Here is a 21,236-nt window from a genome sequence, read left to right as displayed (position 1 = left end):
CAGTTACTTTGCTTATAAAAGAGTACAAAAAAATTTAAGAAATATTCCAAAAGCAACCAGTGTAGTACCTTATAATCTCTCACTTCAGGAAAAATAAATTTGGTCTGATTTCCATCAAAGTCTGCGGTTATATCTCCAGTTGGCAAAATGTAAAACAAAATAATGAGTTTTTCTACTTTTTGCTGAGTATTGCATTATCTCCCTTCTTACTGACCTCTTTATTTGGCAAAAGACTGTTATCAATTCTACATTTCCCTCAACAGTGGCAATAACCTTCATTTCTCAGGTGCCTTCTTTCTTGACTCCAACCATCAAAGGATTTAGTGAAATAGTACAAAATGAGACAAAATGAATAAATGGAAAGTAATACAAACTTTAGTAGCAAAATGGGACACTATTCAGAAGCTATAAATCATCATAGACACAGAGAAGTCAGTCATTCTGAATATTTGGAATATTAAATAGGAAAGATGTGGAGATTGAAATTCAGAAAAAAAACATAACAAAATTTCTACATAGGAATTTTCTGGTTTTGAATTAACTTATTATGCATATTTCATTATGTATATTTAAGGTATTCAATATAATCTGATCTCACAATGGTTTTAATTTTCATTCTCCGATTGTTTAGCACATATTTTGGGCATTCTTATGTCTTCTTTGGAGAAATAGACATTCAGGTCCTTTGCCCATTTTTTTTTTTTAAACTGGGTTACATGTTTTTCTACCTTTGAGTTGTAGAGTAAAATTTACAATATTAACACATTGTCAAATATGTGGTTTGTAATTATTTTCCCAGTCCATGGATTGCCTTTTCAGTTTTGTTATTTCCTTCCCTGTGAAGAAGTTTCTAGTTTGATGTAGTACCGTTCACTTAATTGTTTTTGTAACCTGAATTTTACTGTGATACTCAAAAATTCAAGGACAATTTCCAGGAAATTTTTTCCTAAGATCAGTAGTTTCAGATCTCACATTTAAGTCTTTCATCTATTTTATCCATTTTAAGTAACCGGTATAGGATTTAAGATAAGGATCCAAATACATTCTTCTACATGGAAATCCAGTATTTCAAGAATCACTTACTGCATAGACTATCCATTTCCCACTGAGACCTCTTAGACTGAGCCCTTGTCAAAATTTGTATGACTCTATCTTTTTGGATTTATTTCTGGGTTCTGTATTCTGTTCCACTAAGCGTGTCTGTGTTCGTATGAGTTTACATATGGATTTTATAATTTATTTATAATTTATTATTATTTATTATTATTAAGCTACTATCATTCAATCAGAAATACATAGAAAACTTCAACAAACCAATAATGGAGAGAGATAGAAGAAATAATTGTAATCCATCAGCAAAGAAAATCCCAGAACTATAGCTCAATTTTACATAGGGTTCTTAATATAGTATTCTTAAAGAAGTAATATTGTCAGGTGAATTGTTATATTCTTATATTACTATTCCACAATGAAACCCATTATTGTGTGTAAATAATATGCACCAATAAAAAATTAAGCAAAAATGGGAAAAATAAAAGAAATATGGAATGATCAGCTCCTAAATTTCATAGATAAAATAATATATCAATTTATATAGTTTCACTTTACAGAATCCTCATAAATTTCTTCTTCAATATGTAAAACTAACTACATATGTATACTTGAGTAAGTTTACCACGACATCCACACAGCAAAATTAAATAAGAGATAAAAAGTTCTCAATAAATATTGGCTTCTTAAAATTAATCTTTAGTTACTTTCCAGTGGTCATTGATAAGTTTGCTATTTGTATCATAAATTTTCAATTCATATGAATTATCTTATCTCCAAAAGATTGTAACAATGTTTAATGACGACCTATATTAATTCTAAATCAGAGGTAACTCAACACTCTGGAATTCAGTTCTTCACTCTTTAAGCAGTTATGAAAATACAGAAGAACTTTTCAATGCACAAAACAATTTTGAAATAAGGAAACTAGAATTTCTATACATACTTCTGTCATAAATAGCCCAAACATTCATCAGTTCATTAGCCCAACATTTACTAATGGATTAAATTATTCATTGATTCTAGTCATCTCTGCCTCAATCCAATATGTGGATGAATATTATATTAACATATTTCTTTTTAAAAAATTCACTGCAAAGTAGAGTTTTCATTTTTATGGCACTTGAATATTGATGGAAAATATTGGCATTAAATAATGAAGGTTGTACTCACTTTAAAAATATTTCGAAATAATGATAGCTTCATGGGAATTTTACAAAATACGAGAGATTTCATATACCCTTGAATCAATTTCCCCTAATGATTGCATTTTACATAATAACAGAAAAAATATAAAATCTAGGAAACTAACATGAGTACAATGTGTGTATAGTTCCATGTTCTTTTATCACATATGTACATTTGGATGCGAACCATACCAAGCAATATTCAGAGCTATTCCATCTACAAAGATCTCCCTCATGCAACCCTTTTAAATTTCTGTCCATTTTCCTTCTCCTCAAAGTCAATATCCCCTAGGAACCACGATGTTTTCCTCCATGTTTCTAATGTTGTTTCAGGGGAGTTATAAAAATGGAGTGAAAAAAATATGTATACTTCTGAATATATATATATATTTTAATTCAGCACAATGCCCTGGAGCCTAGTTGTGTACATATACCACATTTTGTAGATTCCTCAAAAGATTAGGAAAGGAATCACTATATGACCCAGTTATGCTAGTCCTTGGTATTTATTCAAAATAGGAGCCATCACCTTATATAGTGATCCATGCCCATCAATGTTTACAGCAGCAGAATGCACAATAGCAAAATTAAAAACCAGCCTACCAGTTGTCTGTCAACAGATGAATTGAGCATATTTTCATGTGCTTATCTGTCACCTATATTTCCTCTTTACGAAAATGTTCCATCACATATTTTGTCCATTTTCTAAATGGGTGGTTTGATTTTTAATGTTGAACATTTTTATTATTTTATAGATGATCCTCAATTTACAATGGGGTTATGTTTAAAAAGCCATCACAAGTTGAGAATATTCCAAAATGAAAATATATCTAATACACCTAACCTACCGAGCATCACAGCTCAGCAACACCGTATACTCTAGAATGTGTGGGTAACTGTGTGTTTTGCTGCTGCTGCTGCCTAGTATAATGACAGTGTATCATGCCACATATTACAGGTCCAAGAAAAGACCAGACTTTAAAATTCAAGGTATAATTTCTATTGAAAGTATACGATTTTCATATCATGATAGCATACAAAAAAACATAAGTTGTGCTATAAGTAGGGGACCATCTCTATACCGTGACACAAATCTTTTGTTAGATAAATAATATGTAAACATTTCTCTCAGTGTGTAACTTATACTATAACTCTGTAAATTCTCCTACGATCTTTCATAGGACAAGATATACTTAATATGACAAATTCCAATTTATCAATTTTTTCTCTTATACATCTTGCTTTTCTGTTATGTTTAAAATCTCTTTAACATGACTTGGTTTTCAAAGAGTTTAACTTACTTTTTCTTCAAAAAGTTTTTAAGTTTTATGTTTTACATTGAAACCTATATTCAAGGTTGAATTAATTTTTGTATAAGGTGTGAAGTTTAGGTTGACGTTCCCAGGGATGCCCATGGATACACAAATGCTCCAGCAACATTTGTTGAAAAGACTATCTTTCCTTCATTGGAACTGTTTTTCATACCAAAAATCATTTCGCTATTTCTGAGGTTTCTTTTTCTGTTTCATTAATCTACATAGCTTTCCCTCTTCAGAATAGAGCTAAAAAAAAATCTTAAAATAAGATGTATTGGTGATTCCTTCCACTTTATTCTTTCTTGAAATTGGTTTATCTCTTACTTTCTTGTCATTCCATATTTTTTTTAAGAATAAACTTGTCTATATACAAGATACCATGCAGATATATTGACAGGAATTGCATTAATCCATATGCCAACTGGGGTTTTCATATGTTCACTGCCAGTATATATAAACACAATTGAGTTCTATATTATTCTCTTGTATTCCATGACCTTGGTCACCTCACTTAACTAGCTGTAGGTTTATTTGCTTTTGTTTTTACATATTTGTTGGAATTTTCTATGTAGACCATCAAATTTTCTGCAAACAGGGACAGTTTTATTTGTTCCTTTCTGTTCTGTGTGCCTTTTATTTTCTTGTCTTATCTCAAGACTTCAACAATTTCTTTAATAGAAATGGCAAGTGATCTTTATTCCTGATTTTATGAAGAAAGCTTTCTATCCTTTACTATAAAACATGATGTTATTGAAGGTATTTTGTGGATATTCTTTAACAAATTAAGAAAATAACCCTCTATTCCTACTTTTCTGAGAGTTTGTATAGGATTTCTTTCTTTGTCTTTAATGCATGGACATTGAGTCTTAACAATTTTTTTCTAATAAAATATCATTTTTATTCCTTAGCTTTTTAAAATATTTTTTCTAGTTGTTGATGGATCTTTATTTTACGTATTTATATGGTGCTAAGAATTGAACCCAGTGCCTCATGCATGCTAGGCAAGTGCTCTACCGCAGAGCTATAGCCACAGCCCTCCTTAACTTTTTAACATGATGTTTTTCAAATAATAAATGATGTTTGTATCACTGGAATAAACTCCACTTTTTCATGGTATACAATTCTTTTTATACAGTACTGAATTTTATTTGCTAATATTTTATTAAATATTTTTTGTTTATGTTATGAAGGATAGTATTTTCTGTTTTGTGAATCTCTGTTTTATTTTTTGTGAATATCCTTAAGACTTCCTTATTCAATTATGCCTGAAATTTCCTTTTTTTAAAATTGTTTTATTGTTCGTTGTTCAAAACATTACATAGTTCTTGATATATCACATTTCACACTTTGATTCAAGTGGGTTATGAACTCCCATTTTTACCCCGTATACAAATTGCAGAATCACATCAGTTACACATCCATTGATTTACATATTGCCATACTAGTGTCTGTTGTATTCTGCTGCCTTTCCTATCCTCTACTATCCCCCCGTCCCCATCAATTTTTAAAACAACTTTTAGCAAAAATTTTCAGAGGAAGGGTGAGCTCAAATATGCCCCAAAATTTGTGTCAGATATACTCAGAAACTACGTATTTACCTTGCTGACTGAAGGATAATCTCACTTAGTTGTCATTTTGTAAGAAAACAACTCACTAGTCTTCTAAAGTCTGCTTAAAAAATTGCTGATATATGTAAATGCCACTCAGAAGGCCTCCTACTCTATACTCTTATCATCCAAATACAATGCCCAACAAACAGCTAGGTTTCATTGCATCAGAGGAGAGCTCTTGCTTTGAAATGTTTTCAAAGTTTCCATGACAAAATATTCTTTCACCGTCTCTGCATCAGTGAGCTGCTTTGTATTTCTAGCACAGCTAAGCAATTAAAAGAAGATGAATAGATGTATTCCAGCATGTGTGATAACAAATGGCATACTTAAGGTGACAAGGTTTTCTGTGTTAACTGGCTTTGCAGTCACTTGCAAGTTTTTGAAAAATATTCCCTTTTATTGGAAGTTTCCCCACTTCTTAATCTCAGCTATTTTTCTCAAAGCAAATTGGAGGAGAACTCTTCAAGTCATCTTTGATGGGACAAAATGTATGTACATATTCTCTCGGTGCAAAGGAGCTGCCGCTTTTCTTATGACAGCCTAAAATTGACTGAAGTTTTAAGAGTCAAGGCACTCACCATTACAAAAGATGCTCCTCATGGTTTTCAAAGATAAAAACTCTGCAGGAAACTGAGGTGGTCCCTTGAAATTGCTACTCTGTGGTTTCTGATTTGCAGTAAGGTTAATGCAAACTAGGAAGACTCTCTAAGGCTCATAGACTCAGGACACTTTTTGACCTAGTCTATTCCCAGAAACAGGGAATAATGGGAAACTGGGTACTGTTTTGGTTGTAAATGGATGGAAGAAGAACCAGATGGCATTAAAGCCCTTTTAACTTGATCTTCAGTTTTCATCATATTTCTCTTGCTCTTTTGAAAAATTGCCTATTCTGGGTTTTATTTAGGCTCTCTATAGTTACTTGAATTTGTGTTTAGTAAATCTAAAAATTAAAGTCATAGGAATACTAACCTCCTGCTTGGCTCAGGTACTGTCTAATGACTTCAGGAAACAGGTCATGTGACATAAGGTAACATACTAACCTGGAGGAAAACAAACTGGGATCAGGTTCTAATTCTGACCCTTTTGACTTTATGACCTTGACCAAATTATTTGACCTTCTTGGCTACCAGTTGTGAATATAAATGTAATCCATGGGACTAATTAAAATATTGAGGGCTGTGATATGCACAGTGGTTAAAAACTTGTTTTTGTAGAAAGAAGGAAGAAAGGAGAGAGAGTAAAAAATATTTGTCTTTGTGATTAGATAAATATAGACTTTTCTGATATCATAACTATGAAATCTTGAGAATTTTATTCAATNGGTATCCCATGCGAATGGCAGCATTTCGTTCCCTTTGCTGGGTGACCAAAGCAATGGGTGAGTCCTGACTGGCCCTCACAAGCCCTGTCTCAGTCCTGTTGCCACTGCCTATGAAGGCTCGGTTGGTATTTACCTCCACAGTATTCAGCAGGACCCGGACCGAGAAGCAGTTTCCGCGGGTTCTTTATCCCTGGGCCAGAGCAGTTCCGGGAGCCGGAATTCGGCCGCTCCGTGCTCGGTGTATGTTCTGATAGGAGCAGGCTCCAAGAAGCAGTTTCCGCGGGTTATTTAGCACTGAGCCTGAGTAATTTGTCTGCGAGCCGCCGGCGAATGGCAGCCTAAAATTACCTGTTCTATGGCTGAATGAGCTGCGATCAGTCGAAAACAGGGATGGTGACGTCAGCTCTCCAAGATGGTGGCCGCTGGCTTCCTCTGTGGTCTGACCTGTGTGGAGAACCGAATTGGACCGCTTCCTTCCCCCGTCTCAAACCCAGAATTCAGCACTTAGTACAGTGATTGCACAGCTGGCAGAAGCCCACGGAAACTGCAGCGCTGTATCTTTGCATTGCTATCTCCTCGTTTCCCAGCGTGCGCCGCAGACTCTAGCCGCAGGGCAATTTGCTGAATAAGCGGCGTGACCCTCCGTGCAGACAAATCTCTCGCGTTTGAGCCCCCGTAGCTGATCCTCGTGAGATGGAAATCTTTCCTCTAGGTTTTGGAGCACCCCAATTTTGCTGGAAATTCCTAACAAGATGGCTTTTAGCCGTTCTAACTCGTCATTCTCCCGCACAGTGAAGTGGTACACGGGGGTAATGCTCTCCCTTCGCCGCCATCTTCCCTTCCTTTATCTGAAATTTTCATTCCTGACGTGTATTTCACTGGTTATAAATTTCTGCAGTTATATACTTTTGAGTTATATACTTTTGAAAATTTTTGCATCATTTCCTTCAGAATCTGAATTCTTATAAGAAATGTGCTGTCATTTTCACTACTTTTCTCCTAGAGCTAATGTGTTGTTTTCTTCACTGCTTTCAATATTTTTTTCCTAATTCTCAATTTTAAGAATTAATTTTAGTCTGATTCATCTGTAATTTTTGGGATTCATCCTATTTGGGGTTCCTTCAGTTCTTAGAAATTGTGGGTCTTAATGTCTTTTGACGCTTTGGTATTCCAGCTATGATTTTCTTGAATATGTCTGTAGTTCACTTTCTCTCCTCTCTCAGGACTCTACTCTCCTGAATGCTAAAACTTTTGTTAAGTCCCACAGGTTCCTCTGCTGTTCACATTGGGCAATTTGTATTCTTTTATCTTCAACATCACAGATTCCTTACTCTATTCCCTTGATTCTCCTAGTAAGTATTTTCACTTCTAAAGTTTCCATTTTACTCTTCTTTATACTTTTAATTTTTGATATCATCTTAGAACTGGCATCTGTTAATCATATTTTCTCATTCTTCCATTTCTTGGCATTGTGAGTCATTTCCTATAAAAACATGGACTTGGGAATATAATGTGTTAAAACTATTGATTTTATTTAAATCTGCTGATACTACTTCCAGGTGAGTAAGCAGGGTGATGCCTCACTTCTCAGTGATAATAGAAACTCAGCCTCTGTGGACATGGAAGAAGGCAGCAGTGGAAGGGTTTCTCATAACTGCTCAGTTGGGGTGAGACTCCAATCTCACCCATAGGCCTTCCCTGATTCCAAGAGCAAGAATGCCTCATTTTCAGTTCCCAAATGCCCTCCACTGTCACCATGGTGGGAAAGGGGGTAGAGGTGGCTTCTCTTCCTGTGGGCAGTGATGAAGCTTCTGACTTACCACCAGACCACCTCTGTCACCTCCCCAGCAAGGAAGAGTTGCTGTACCATTTTACCACTACTGGGTATGGAAGTCCCAGTTCCTCACATGGTCTCCACTGACACCATAAAGGGACAGGATGTCAAAAGGACTTTTATCACCTGTGGGAATGAAAGTTCCAGCTCTCTGTTCAAAATTCTCTGACACCAACACTACAGGGAGTCAAAGCACTTTATCACCAACAGCTGGGGGTGAAAATCTAGCCTCCATGCTTAAGCTCTGGTAGAGGGGGTAGTGATGGGGTCTTGATTCCCCACCCCACCCCATGGTGTTTGGCTGCAATAAAGTATTTACTGGCTAAGAGTTTTCTGTCTTCCTAGGTCAGCCTTTTCCTATACAGAGTAGGCATTTCTTGAGATTTTCTTTGCCAGTGTCAGCATTTCTGGTTGCTGGCTTCTCCAATAGCCAGCTACAACATACAAAGCAAAGAGTAAACCCAAGAACTAATTCCATGTTTGTTTGTTTTTTTTTCTTGTGTTTCAAGGCTGCCCATTTTTGGTCTCTATTCTTCTAACTTCAAAGTCCTATTATGTTTGTTTTATATATGAGTCTAGAAGTTTTAGCTGTACTTAGAAGAACAAATAGGATAGAAATTTTCTACATCATCCTGGAAGCAGTAACTATGTCAATATGAAAATAACAACATATTTGTTATTATTTTAATTGGATCAGTCTCATAAATCTTTCCTCTGTCTACACTAATGACACGAAAACTTATGTTTCATGATCTTTATTTTCTAAACAATTGTCTTGATTTATGTATTCACTTACTCAATATGTTTTAATGTATATAATGTAGCACATTATATCACTCTGGTTGTGGAGACCCTGCTTTATGATAGTGATTTTCAAATCTAGTGACATTAAGAATCATGTTTAATACTTTTTAAAAAATCATAACAACTTCATCCTTATCCTCAAAGATTGGTAGACATACGAGATTGGGTTCAAGAGTCTGCGTTTAAAAAAAAATTTTATTCAGATGACCTGCAAACTACACCATTAAAAAAATCACTGGACTATATTATTTTCATAGTACCTGCCAGTTCTCATATTGCTTCTCTCAGTATCATGCTCACTGAGCTTTTAAAGGAATCCTAGGGACTTTCTGGGACTTTTTTTTAAGTCAACCATCATATTTATTATTCAGCCAATTTATCCAGCCAACCAACCCACAGCCAACTTATCCTGAAAGGATATGTTTCCCCAAGTGGTAATTTCTGTTATTCCTAGAATTTTTATTTGAATGCCAGGAATAGAATCCAAGGCCTGAGACTTACTAGGGAAGTGCTCTACTACTGAGCTACATCTCTGACTCTTTTTATTTTGCTCAAATGTGTCTCAAGCTGGCAAACCTCCCACCTGAGCCTCCTGAGTAGCTGGGATTACAGGCATGTGTCACTGTGCCTGGCTCCTAGAAATTTATTTTTAAAAAACTGATTTTATCTGACTAGATACCTCTAACCTAACTTTGGGGCATCTACCTTTGTGAGAGCTGTGCAGAGTTCTAAATCAATTAGAACCTACCAGAAAGATTATTTTATTGAAACACTTTTAAAATGTTTATACTTGGCATAGAAGCAATATAAAGTGTCATATTTTTTAAAAGCTTATATAAGTAAAATAAGACCTTCGGTTGAAGTAATTCTAGGTTTTTACAAGTTGCATATTATTCCTTGGTATCTTCAAGGGATTAGTTCCAGTATCCCCTGTAGATACCAAAATCCATCAATGCCCAAGTTCATTAAAAAAATGGCATGGAATTTGCATATAGCCTCCACCTAATTTTTTCATACTATAAATCATCTCTAGATTCCTTATAACATCTAATATAATGTAAATGCTATGTAAGTAGTATTGTATTGCATTGTGTAGAGAATAACGACAAAGAAAAAATATAAATGTTCTATAGAGACACAATTATCTTTTCCAGATATTTTTTATTCTCAGTTGATTAAAGCTACAGATGTGAAAACCACAAATAAAAAGGGCCAATTATTATTATTTTTTTAAAAAAATTTTAGTTGTTGAGAGACCTTTATTTTATTTTATTTATATGTGGTGCTGAGAATTGAACCATGCTAGGAAGGCTCTCTACTACTGCGCCACAACCCCAGCCACTCATTTTATTATGCTATTCAATATGTTTATTTAACTAAAGTTGAATCACTTGAATTCTAGCAGATTGACTGATTAAAACACATAACATACTAAAAATTCTTAACATAAAAAGTGGGTTCGGAGGCTGGGGTTGTGGCTCAGCAGTAGAGTGCTCACCTAGCACATATAAGGCCCTGAGTTCAATCCTCAGCACCACAAAAAAATAAATAAGCAAAATAAAGGTATTTTTATTTTGTGTTTTTTATTTTATTTTTAAAATTGTGTCCAACTACAATTAAAAAATAAATATTAAAAAAGAAAATGGGTATAAATAAGCCTGTATTAAGCTCTCCCAAAGGGTTTGGTTGAATACTATTACGTTGTGTATGAAAATCCAGAATATCCGAGTTCATTTCACAAAAAAAGGTTAAAACATTCAAACTTAGGTTTGTTCCTTATAACAGCTAGAAATATCTATTACTAAATCTGCATGAAACATGGACTTACAAAAAAGTGAATAGGTTGGAGGACAAAATAAAATGTAGACTGAGTAAATAAACTAAAGTACAAAGACTTAACTGTTCATAGGAAGGACACTGCTAACTTTGCCTTGATAAATTGTGTCTCTTAAATACAAGGGAGTTAATACATATATAATTCACTTACATCACTCGTTTCAACACTATAGATGAATTCTCTACTGTTTCTTCTTCCTAGATAAAAAAAAAGAAATGGAAAAACACGTTTCATTGGTCAGCTGATGGACTACTTTCAAAAACTTACACAATGAGAAAACTGGAATTCAACAAACAAATGAAATTCAAAGCAAAAATACTGGGAAAATACCTGCAAGACCATTCTGGGCATAAATTATTGAAAACAGCCTAAAAAGACATCTCGCTAAAATCTGTTTATAATCTAAAGGAAAATGCCAATTACTGATGTGTAGGATATACTCTCATCCACTAAGAAATAAACTTAAAGTTTGATCAATGGAGTTATCAAACCATAGGTAAAAAGCACTAAGAAGAAAACATTCAATAGAATGTCCACTGGTGTCTTCTAATTCTCAGCATGAGCCATTAAATATTTTTTCCACTTCGTTCTTGGAACTGAACCAAACTGGTTTCAGGGGAAACACTATCAGAGCATACCAGTTCTCAGCAGGTTCAGATTACTTTCCCAACAAAAGATATTTTCATAACGGCTATGTTCTTATTTATTTGGACTGAAATACATGTTCAAATAAGTTTCTAATACTAAAAAATATTATAATGTAGAATTCTTATTATTACTCTCTAGTGACTCCAATTTGGACAAATACTATGAAATATTTATCAACTCAAAAACTTCTTACATGAAATTTTTTTAAAAAAATATCACAAGGTGAATGAAATAAAATTCTGGTATCACTTAAAGGCCACCCATAATAAATAATTATAATTTTAGGAAAAGTTAACATATGTTCTAAGAAAATAGAAAAATCACAAATCCATCATTTAAATACTTTCTCAGAATCCAAGAAACAATTCATTTTACAAAATGATTTTAAACAGATGAAAAAGATTTAATTTACAACAGTCCATTCATTTTCACAGATTATTCAAATCACTAATGATTAGTGAGAATCACAAGAGGGTAAATACAGTACCATAAATGTTTTGAGAAACAAAGACTATATTCAAATAGTTTTATTATAGTATATTATTATACCTGTTCTATCCTATTAGTTCATATTATTAATCTCTTTCTTTGCCTATGTTATAAGGTAAACTTTGTCATAAGTATGATATCATAAGAAAAAAGCACAATAATATACATATAGGACTTGGTATTATCTGAGTTTCTGGAATCTACTGGGGGGTCTTAAAATGTATTCCCCACAAATAAGGGGGACTACTATCCAAGGTGTATGATGTATTTCAATAAACTAAACAAAAGATTCCCTATCCTTCCTTTGAAGAGTACAGCAAAAGTTCAGAGCTCTCAACTATCTCATAAAGGGCATAATGTCTATCTCATAAGATTTGTGTGAGCATAAACAAGAGGCCAACAAATAGTCTTCTTTTTGATACTGCTATTACTCTTAAGATAGAGATTCTGTTCCTTATTAATAATAACTATTATAAATTTCTTTGGATTAAATTTCAGCATGTCAGAATAAAGTTGAAATGATTTCTTTCCTATTTGCATTTTTTGTTGTTGTTGAAGGATCTGATCTTAAAATGCAAACAGTTACTATAACGAAACGTGAAAACTAACCAACTAGAGGCTTAACTTTTCTGAGTGGAGAATTTCTCATGTAAAAAGAGAAAAATATAAATTAAAATACTCTGAAAATATATGTAGTACAGTACCATCAAAAGAAATGTTTTCCCATGAATACTACCTTGATACACCATTGAAAACTTCACAATGTCCAGAACACCTATCGCTGCATTGAATATGGAATGCACACTAATCTGATGTTCTTGTTTCATGGTTTGCATGTGATTTAAGTGTATCCCCCAAGTGTTCACATTCTGAAGGCTTGGTCCCCACTGTGGCAATGTTGAGAGTGGGTGGAACTTTTGGGTCCTAATGGCAGGTAATTAGGCCACTGGAGGCAACAATCTTTGAAGAGACTAACATAATACTCAGTGACCCAAATTAAAACAAAAACAAGATTTTATAAAAAGAGCAAGCCTTGCTCTTGAATTTTTTCTTATTTCCTATCTTGCCATGTAATATCTCCTTCTCATACACAATTGCCATCATGCCATTAACAATGTTTTGATGTAGCCAGAAGGTGTTCAGGTTAAATAGATGGGGCCACATAATCTTGGTCTTGCAGCCTCCAAAAACTGTGATCTGATTAAACCCTATTTTAATAAAGTATCAAGTCTCAACTATTTTATTATAGCAACCCAAAGTGAACTATACCTTATAATGCATAGGTAAAGAACAGTATTTTAAGAAATACATGCTTTGTCTCTCAAGATATTGTCTTTGAACATTGACCTAAGGAGGGTTACATTTTTTTAACAACTAAAACAGTCACTATTACACTGAAGAAGAATGCATCAAACAAAATATTGTTCCAAGGACAGAACAATCCATCGAGTACAAGTCTTAGGCTAGGTTTATTGATCATTTGTAATACCATTTTTTATGAAAAGAAAGTTGAAAAATTGCAGACACTAATCCCTCCTTCCTCTGATTATTTTTGCCCCATTTAACGGAAAACAACAAAGTTTAAAAAATTTCAAATTTATGTCTGAACTTGTTACACATCATTTTATTGAGGATTTAGAAAAGAGGAAAAGAGAATCCTCCAGAAACCCTCCCATCACTACTAGTCTGCCTCTCACATTTAACCTTTAAACTCACTGCTTTCTTTCACTGAAATGAACAACTGTTCTCTTCCCCTGCTGACACCTGCTTATATTTCACATTATGTCAGTTTAAACATTCTCCTTTCAGGCCTTGCTGATACTGCCGCAGGAGTACACTTTGTAAGGAGGATCCTTTTCTTAGGAGCACACTTTGTAAGGTGGATTGTTTTGTGAAAAGCAGAAAAATTCAGGATAGATTTATTTCCTCACACATTGCTCACTGTGTCTCTCTCACGCACAATGAGACGTTCATACATGCCATATATTTACACAGACTTTCACACTCCCTCACAGAGTATGAAGATACATTAACCATGATGCATGATCTCCAAACCACTGTCAAAACAGGTCTAGCTGAAAGGACAGGATTTGAAGCCAACAACTCCAAATCAACTTCTTGCTATTTCTCCAATTTCTAAGTGGCTGTACTCTTCTTGTGGAGTAGAAACAAGAGATATAAAGGTTTGGTACCAATAATTGTGGAGAATTATCTGATAGATGCTAAAAGAAAAGCCAGCTCCAAGACTAAGGTCTGAGTTTTCACTGAAAGCATATTCCTAAGAATATACTCTCCAGCAAACCCAGAGTCCTAAAATAGCTCTTGAATTAACCAGATGGTCTTCTCACCTTACACTCCTACCAGCAGCATAAAATAAAATATAGTTTTGTGCTAGCATAATAACATTTCTGTCAACAATGGACAACATATAACACAATGTCTGTAACATTATAATATAACCTAGATTTAATCTTACAGACATTGTGTATGTAATAGGCTATACCATCCATTTTTGTGTAAGTACTCTATGATGTTCCCACAAAGTGAAATCACCTAACAAAATCTCAGAACATATCACTGAAATTCAACAGCTTATGACTGTATATACAATCAAATATCTACATTCCTTAATGATAGGTGGTTTTATTAAGCATGATGCTTAATATACATGCAAAGGTATTAGTTCTATGTATAGATTCTAAGTATAGATTTTTTTTTTTACATTCAACTTTCAAACTGTCTCTTCCAATGCTAACTGTACATAAATCAAAGCATGAACATTGCAAATCAGATTCCTTATAATGTCAACTAGTCAGTAATTCAATTCCAGCAACATTGACGTTTTTACTGTTTGTTTACATAACTATTTAAGTGTACTATTACAAATTTCCATTAGAATTTCATTTTAAAAATTAGTAGACAGTAGGAAAATAGCCAAACGGAAATATCTGAATAAAAACAGACTGAGAAAATGCAACAAATCAGAAATTTCTCATTAATATATTTAACAGGCCAGATGTTAATTGTCTCTCTAGAAACAAATCTTATTACATGTAAATCAATTGTTTAATTCTCCCATGTTTAATCTTTGAAGGCGATTTAGGCAACACATAACATATAAGACTGGTTTACATGTAAGGAAATGAACTTACTCTAAAAAATCCTTTGACACTATAAAATGTAGAAATGAAAGTGGCTTCTAAAAATCGATGCTCCAGAACCTAGAAAATTTTAGCTTTCTTTAGCCAGCACTTTTGTTTTTATAACTGTGTCACTTAATTCGGAGGTGGGGAGGGATCTGAAAGGGGATTTCTAAAAATCCAATGGATTGTTGATGTTAAAATAAACATCTTAATCACAATGCACTTTCATAAGACCCTATTAATAACAGAAGATAATGGGCAACAAAGCCAATTCAGCAAAGTAATTGACATTTTAATTTTGTATCCAGAATATAAAAGATACTGAGTGGCCTTGTCCACTCTCCTTCTTAGGCCCTGCTCCCACCAATGCCACAACTCTCTGCAACTTGGATTCTGGATCTGTGAACAAATCTGGGCACAGATATTTGGGAAGGATAAAGTCATAGACTTATCCATCAAATATATAGTACTATTCATCAATGTCTTTTTTCTCACCTACATCAAAATCAGATGAGAGAGCATAAATAAATTACAAAGCTTTGGTGCATGCCTATAATTCCAGCAACTCAGGCGGCTAAGGTAGGAGGTTGTCAAGTTCAAGATCAGTCTTAGCAATTTAGACAAGGCTAAATAAAAAGGACTGGGAATGTAGCTCTATACAGTGCAGTGTCACTAGTTCAATCCCAAGTTCAAGTAAATAAATAAAGAAATATTACAAAGTCTTTTGTGATGAAAAGTAAAAACTCAAGTCATTTGGGGAAAAGTACTAAAACATTCTTAGAATGAACTTATGCTGCATGTGACTTCATGTTAAAATGCTATTAGTTCTAAGTATAGATTCTAGTAAGTAAAATCATCAGACTCCAAACAATTGAAAGACAGTATCGGTTAATCTCTGTAATGTTATATTAAAATATATTTTTTTCATTATATAAAGAAGTAGCTCAGGGATAGAGTGCTTGCCTAACACATGTGTGGCCCTTGGTCTAATCCCCAGGACCATAAAAAACAAAACAAAACAAAAAATTATACAGAGAAAGTTTCATCATATACATTTATTCCCTCCACTCTTCCTTCAATAAAGAATAAAATTTTGGGCTCTCATAGTTTTATCTGAAAAGGATCAATTTTTAAAAATTAATGAATGCTGTGAATGAAAAAAAAACCATTCAGACTCTTCAATTACTAAAATTACAACAGGAAATAAATCTCAACAAAAACCTAAACCATCAAATGAATATGGAAAACGACTTTCAATTTTATACTCCTAAAAGCCATTTGACTGTTTTTTGCAACACTGAACAATTATTTTTCCTAATAAATATATTTATCAGTCATTATTCAAAGCTTAGAGTTGTTAATAGCTTCATTTTTTTCTATCCTCAAATTAGTTTTTTTTTTAAATATCAATGGATCTTTATTTTATTTCTTTATATGCGGTGCTGAGAATCGAACCCAGTGCTTCACAAATGCTAGGCAAGCACTTTACCACTGAGCCACAACCCCAGCCCCCTCAAATTAGTTTTTTAAATGTAAAGGGGGGGGGGCATGAGGTTCAAGTGACCTGGAACAAAAGAATAAAAGATGATAACCCATGAAGTGGAAGAAAATATTGTCATATATATAAAAAGAGGACTGGTATCTAGAATATATAAAGACCTCTCACAAATCAATAACAAAAGGAAAATTAACTCAAATTTTAAAATGAGCAAAAGGATTTGAAAATAAACATTTCTCCAAAGAATATATAAACATATATAAATATATGCAAATACACACATATATATATAACAAATAAGCATATAAAATAGTTTACACATTAGTCATTGGGGAAATGCAAATCAAATCATATTAAGACACCAGTTTACAACACTGGAATAGTTATAATAAAAGCAGACCATAACAAGTGTTGGGAAGTGGAATAATTTAAATCCTTATACATTACTGGTGGGAAAATAAAACAATACAGACACTTGGAAAAATAAGCAACACAGAGCTAGTACATGATCCAGGAATCCCCTTCCTAGGAATATACCCTCCAAAATTGAAAACATATATGTTTTCAATAACCCATTTGACCACCACCTGATAACTGGATTATTGTGGTACATCTCTACAATGGAACATTACTTAGCAATTAAAAGTCATCAGGAACTGATAAATGGGTGAACTTCAAAAACATGCCAATATACAGAACCAGTTGCAACAGACCATGTATTGTATGATTCTACTTATATTAAGTGTCTGGAAAAGGTAAATCTATAGAGACAGTAAATAGATTATTGGCTGCCTGAAGCTTTTTTTCTTTTGGTGGGAACTGAGAAGGATGGGAAATGACTGCATAGGCAGTTTCTATTTGGAGTGATGAAAGTGTTCTAAAATTACTTTATGGTGATGATTACAAAAATCTGTAAGACAATTGAACTTTATTCTTTAAATGGGTGAATTTTATGGTATATAGATTATATTTCAATAAAGCTGTTTTTAAAGGATAGAAGGATGCAATAATACACTATTTCTTGGTCTCTGAAAACTGAATAGTAAGACTATGCTCGTGTATTTCATTACTTTTTTTAAAAAGCTGCTTTTCAGGTTTAGATCAAATTCTAAACAGGACATGAAATTATTGTCATTGAAACTATTATGAAATTATTGTCTTGGAAAATGAGCAAAAAAACTAAGTGCATTTTAAAGAAAATGTGTTTATTAAAATAGATCCACGAAGCATAGGTCTGTGCAAAGAATGGACAAATACTTCTCTACAGAACTTAGCCTTCAACTAAAGCTGTTCTGTTAAAACAGTAGTGTCCCCAGGAACAAAGGAATCTCAGGCAGAGAAACTTTAAGGTCTGTGCCTCCCATAATTGAGCATCTCCACCCATGATTGGTAATCAGCAGACAGGTAGGCAAACAGACCCGAGGGCCAGCTCCCTACAGGAGAGGGCACCCCATCTTGCACTCTAAGCTGTGACTCCCTTGGGGGAAATCCCTCCTTTCCAGTTGGGCCTTGTTAGGAGGCTCAGCACACTCTAGCAGCCCAGAATTGCTCAGAGGCTCAGTGGAGTCCTGGGGAGCAACGAGGGTGGCACAGGAAATCGCGGGACAAGGAAACCCACCTACCCAGCTCAAGCACCCAATGTCCATACTGCTGTCTGTCTCGCGCAGGGCTGGCCACTCAGCGAACGTCCCCGGCATTCCCGCGGCAGGGCCGCCAACGTCCCCTGGGTCCTTGTGCTGGGAATGGAGGGGTCCACGCGGGCAGCCCGCCCTCTCCCGGTGCCTCTCCAAGGGGGTCCTACCTTCCTGCTCCACCATTTCCAGGAGGTCGGGATCGCCCATCTTCGCTAGCTCGTTGATCACACTGTCGCGGGGACGGGTGTCGGTGGCCGACCACTGCGACCAGCGGCGAGACAATCTGGAGGCGAAACTGAAACGGATCCTGGGCCGCGGCAGTGGTAGCCTGGCTTGCTTGGGAAGTTCGGGCTTCTCGGGGCCGCTGTCCTCCGACTCCTCCTCAGACTCCTCCGACGCCTTCTGGATGGTCGGCACTTTGGCCTTCCTCTCCAGCGGGAACGTCCACTTGTCGTCGGGGGACTCCGCGTCCTTGACCTTGCGCTTCACTGACCTCTCCCGGTAGCGCCTCTCGGCTCTCTCGGTGTACGCCTCCCAGTACAAGTCCCGGCGCCAGCCTTCCTTGCCCGAGTCCTTTCTGCTCTTGCTTTCCCGGCGCTTCCTTTTCGCCTGCTGTAGGTCGCTGTCTCCCCACCTCTTTCCCCGCCCCTCGTCCCGACTTCCAACCTCAGGACCCGCCGGCGCCCCACCCTCGGGAACCGCCATCTCCAGGCCCTCCCGCCTTTCTAGCAGGGCGCCGGCCTCCTCTTCTCCACTTGGCCGCGGCCGCGGCTCCTCCACCTGCCGGCCCTGCTCCTGCTCGGGGCCCGCCGCCGCCGGGCTCGCCCGCCGGCGGTCCGCGTCCTGGCCCTCGGCCCTCCGCCTCTCCTTACTCTCCCGCTCCATTCTCAACAGGCTTCGCCCGTCCTATCTCACCCGGGCCACCCTCGCCTTGGAATCCGGGCTCTCCGCGACTACCTCCCTCCTTCTCTCTGAACCCTCCTCCGACCCCCACGGGTGGGCTAGACGCTGCTTCAGCCAGTTGGTCCTCATTCATCCGCCTGGCCCCCACCCACCGTGGGTGCCACCGAGAGAGAACCCCCTCCCCGGTTCGGGAGTTACTTTTTGTCGGGTGAGAAAAGTCCCCGTCCCTTAAAGGGACCCCACCCCTTTACCGCCGGTGAATGGCTGGGGTCTCCAAGATTCCAGCAGACCTGTCCTGCCCAAGTCTGAGCACTTTTTCTCTGGGCACTGCCAGCTACCTGGACGCTGAGCAGAATCTTTTCTATAGTTGAGAGAAAGGAAAAAGTCATACATTGTGGCCAGAGGTTAAAGTCAGACTCCGCTCCTTAAAGGTTACATAGCTTTTGGCCAAATTTCTATAAGCTTCAGTTTCCATATCTTTAGATGAGAATAATGGTACCCACCTTCTAATTCTAGTGGTGTTGTGAGGAGCAGAGTGCTTGGCCCAGAATGTGTTATAAATTTGGCTACTATTAAAATTAGCCTATATCACGTTGAGTCCTACTTTGATCCCTTAGTGCCCAGAGAACTTGAACCTGATGCTCATAGGCCTCTCTGGTTTTTTGTTGTTGAGACCCTGTCAATTGCCAGCTCCATAATAGTCAGGATATAGGAATTACTGTCCAATGGGGAGCAGGAAACAGATGAATGGTGATGAACTGAAAGTGATGCAGACATCTGAGCAGATAGGAGAGCTTTGAGAATGTTGAAAGAGGGACTGAGTTTTGAGGTAATTTCAGAATAAGGAAGAGGTGACCAAAGAAAACTTGGTCTTTATTCATTGCTCTGCTACTGTATTGTTGTTTTTCCCATTCCACTGATATTTTCAAACGGAGAATCACCTTTGGCAGATGAGGAACTGGCATATTGAGAAGATTTTGGTAAAGTTGGTGAAGGTCATGGTTTACTGCAGAACTGAAATCACTTTTCACCTGTATCTTCCCTACTAAAACTTCTAGGAATCATCAGTTCTTTCTTGCCAAGTGATTCAAGACTACAAGCAATTCCCTAGTTGATGTGTTCTTGAATTCAGTTTGAAAGGGGAATATGGACGAGTCAAGCAATAGATTTACATGTGATTATAATAAATGGCGAATGATGACCAGTTTGTATTTTACCTCTTGATTATTAAACTTTGTTTCATTCTAATGAATGTTTGATAATGTGAATATCTCAAATGTTCTTCTTCCTATAAGATAGGTATTCTGCATATAGATATAGATGCTGTGGATGTTATAAGTAAACAAATGGGTAGAATCTTTGCTTTACATCGATTAAATAAATATAAAGAAACAATATTTTTCTGTACTTTGTATAATTCTGTTTCATATTTCTTGATTCTGCACTATATTCAAAGTTACATATATGAGAACATATTATGTACTGATGATTTTCAAGAAATTAAATATTTTTGAAACCAAATTTGCTAATATCTTATCAACTTTCTTTAAACTTTGTTAATAAAATTTTGAAACCAGCTGTGTTCTTTTCACATAACATCTTATCCATAACTTTTTAAATCTTGAGAAATATTCTTTGTATTTGAATCATTGACATGTTTTTGTTGTTTATCCATTCATAATTTTACAATTTCCTCCATCTCTACCCCTTGCCTCTTTGTACACAGTCTGCAACCATTCATTTCCAGAATTATGTACTGAATACTGAATACATATTCCTTGAATGTAGTTGAATACACAGGTAAGTACTCTATTGGGATTCAAAAGGCTTGGCTTGGCTTTGCTTGGCTTGGCTTTGTTTTTTCTTTTGTTTTTGTTTTTTCCCCTCTAAATGATTTCAGCTTTTGTTTAAATTATTACAAGCATCTGGTAACATCTTTATGTAGTTTTTTTTAGGTCTTTT

General features: G+C 35.9%; 1 protein-coding gene across 5 annotated transcripts in view; it reads right to left on the bottom strand.

Annotated features, from left to right (window-relative positions):
* Ano5 (anoctamin 5) overlaps nucleotides 1-19,220 on the bottom strand; it is a 108,289-nt gene extending 89,069 nt beyond the window's left edge. For 3 of the 5 annotated variants that reach the window (XM_015477708.2, XM_048788495.1, XM_048788496.1), the window contains exons 1-2: nucleotides 18,539-19,220; nucleotides 11,110-11,156 (exon numbers count right to left, since the gene is read on the bottom strand). In XM_015477708.2, coding sequence (XP_015333194.2) covers nucleotides 11,110-11,156; nucleotides 18,539-19,076 — 585 coding nt within the window. In that variant the 5' untranslated portion in view covers nucleotides 19,077-19,220. Of the gene's footprint in view, nucleotides 1-11,109; nucleotides 11,157-18,355; nucleotides 18,499-18,538 lie in introns of those variants that run through there. The other 2 variants (XM_048788497.1, XM_048788498.1) reach the window with 1 other exon arrangement.
* Between the last annotated feature and the right edge of the window lie 2,016 nt (nucleotides 19,221-21,236).

Source organism: Marmota marmota, unplaced genomic scaffold (genome assembly GCF_001458135.2).
Source record: "Marmota marmota marmota unplaced genomic scaffold, marMar, whole genome shotgun sequence".
NCBI classification, from domain to species: Eukaryota; Metazoa; Chordata; class Mammalia; order Rodentia; family Sciuridae; genus Marmota; species Marmota marmota.
This window is presented reverse-complemented; position numbering and strand designations above follow the sequence as displayed.